General features: G+C 44.2%; 1 protein-coding gene across 1 annotated transcript; it reads right to left on the minus strand.

Moving 5' to 3' along the window:
• Positions 1-257: 257 nt before the first annotated feature.
• LOC308057961 (MAD2L1-binding protein-like) lies at positions 258-1,307 on the minus strand. Its single transcript, XM_080411968.1, has one exon. It carries the CDS (start codon positions 811-813, stop codon positions 313-315), a length of 501 nt encoding a protein of 166 aa, XP_080268094.1. The 5' UTR covers positions 814-1,307; the 3' UTR covers positions 258-312.
• Positions 1,308-1,917: the final 610 nt, after the last annotated feature.

Below are 1,917 nucleotides of genomic sequence, written 5' to 3' on the forward strand. Positions count from 1 at the left end.
AGTATTTGCCAGTTCAGCAAGTACACAGCAGGAAAGTTTTACTCCCAACGCGCCAATTAGTCTCCTGTACCATAACTCAGGTCCCCAAAGAATCACTGTATCTTTGTGCAGCTGTGCCTTAAAGGGTAATTGCTTTCAACAGCCATTCAGGAGATGAAAACAGATGGACACGGTTCAACTACAGGAAGGTAGTAGACGCCCTGAATAAAGGATCCAGACAGACAAGAATACACAGTTGTATTTGATAAAGTTATCGCTTAAAGCGGCACCAAAGGTTATTCGATATTCCATTGAAGTTCTACAGAGTGTGGGTCATTCGTGAAAGCCTTTGAGCGCCGCTGGTGCTTGAAACCAGACATAGTCCTCCCAAGTAGAGGTCACATGCTGAGGAGCCGAGGCACTTCTGTTGATGTCTCCATCGCAGGACAAGTTAACAGCTAGTTTCCTCCCTCGAGTCGGCACCTTATAGTTGAGCTTGGGCCGGAACCAATCAACACCACAATCATGGTGTCCTTGGAGCATAACAACAGTGCCCATGACAGGGAGAGCCTTCAGCTCACTGAAGACATCCGCAACAAAGAGCGAGTGAAAGAGCTTGTGAACGCAGGATGCAGTTTTCAGGCTCTCCTCAGCACCGCCCTCACAGATACCCTCCAAGCTGAGCTCATAGAGCTCCTTGGGGCTCATGACATTGCCTCCAAGTAGAATAAGAACCCGAGGAACCAGTGTCAAACTAAACATTATTTCCAAGCGCTGGAACATTTCCTCCAGTTCTGTCAGCACCTGCTGGCACTTCTTGCTTGCCAGGTCCATGGAGGGTGGCTTCTTAATCACATCTCCATCCTGGAAAACAAAGCAAAGAAAGATCACCACATTTCATTATTAGGAAACATTAGTACCAACACACCCTTCAGAAAGCATGGCCCATCCCATCCCTGAAAGTTAAGGAAGGTTCAAGGGTTTATGTGCCTTTTAAGAGATACAGGTACCCACGTACGGAATCAGGAGACCCAAGATGAACACAAATGGCTGCCCTATAGCTACTCAGTTTAAATCTGAACCCCACTACTGAGGAATGTCCACGAGAATTACAAACTCCATATTTTAAAGATCAGCTATCACTCCAAAAAACACCTACCAGCCTTTTTTCTTCAAGTTGTTTGAGTAACAAACAAAGCAGTGGCATGCTTTGAGCACAAAGTGGAACAACAAGAGATAAACAGCAACTTTTTGAGACCTTTAGCCACCTAACCTAAAGGTTTTTTTAGTTGTTTGTGGGTTGTTTTTGTTTGTTTTTTTTTAATGAAGTTGTGGTAACACTTAAGGATACAGCTACAACTGCACTGCACTTTACAAGTGTTTGGCACATGTGAGAAACTATGGACTAGGGTATTGTTTATTAAGATTTATGTTAAGCCCAATGTAAAGGTCAGACAGCAAAAGATATGAAATCGCTTATGCAAACAGCCACCAGACACCGCTTGTGTAAGGTAGGATAACCGCAATCGCTTACACAAACTAAACCAGATACCGCTTGTGCAAGACAAGATAACCACCAGATGTCCAGGAACAGACAGAAACAGGACAAACAACCCCATATAAGGACATATGAGTGAGGGGTCAACTATGGGACGAAGGAGGAAGACTTCTTACTTTGGCCTCAACGACCACCAGGAGGCAGAAAACGACCCCCTAACAACAACCGAAGCATGCGCAGAGTACCTCCACTACTTCATGAACACGGAAGTAAAGATGTATAAAAAGGGACTGTTTGAACTGCTCAGCATGGCAGTTGGTGGAGCGCAGACTCCCCTGCCGTCCAGCGCTGTTTTTGCTCATATTCTACTTGCTATAATTAATAAAATTTTAAATGGATTATGATCCGTTCTGGTCTCAATTTATAACAACTTTTATATT

The sequence above is a fragment of the Falco punctatus genome (genome assembly GCF_963210335.1).
Source record: "Falco punctatus genome assembly, contig: scaffold_27, whole genome shotgun sequence".
Taxonomy (NCBI): domain Eukaryota; kingdom Metazoa; phylum Chordata; class Aves; order Falconiformes; family Falconidae; genus Falco; species Falco punctatus.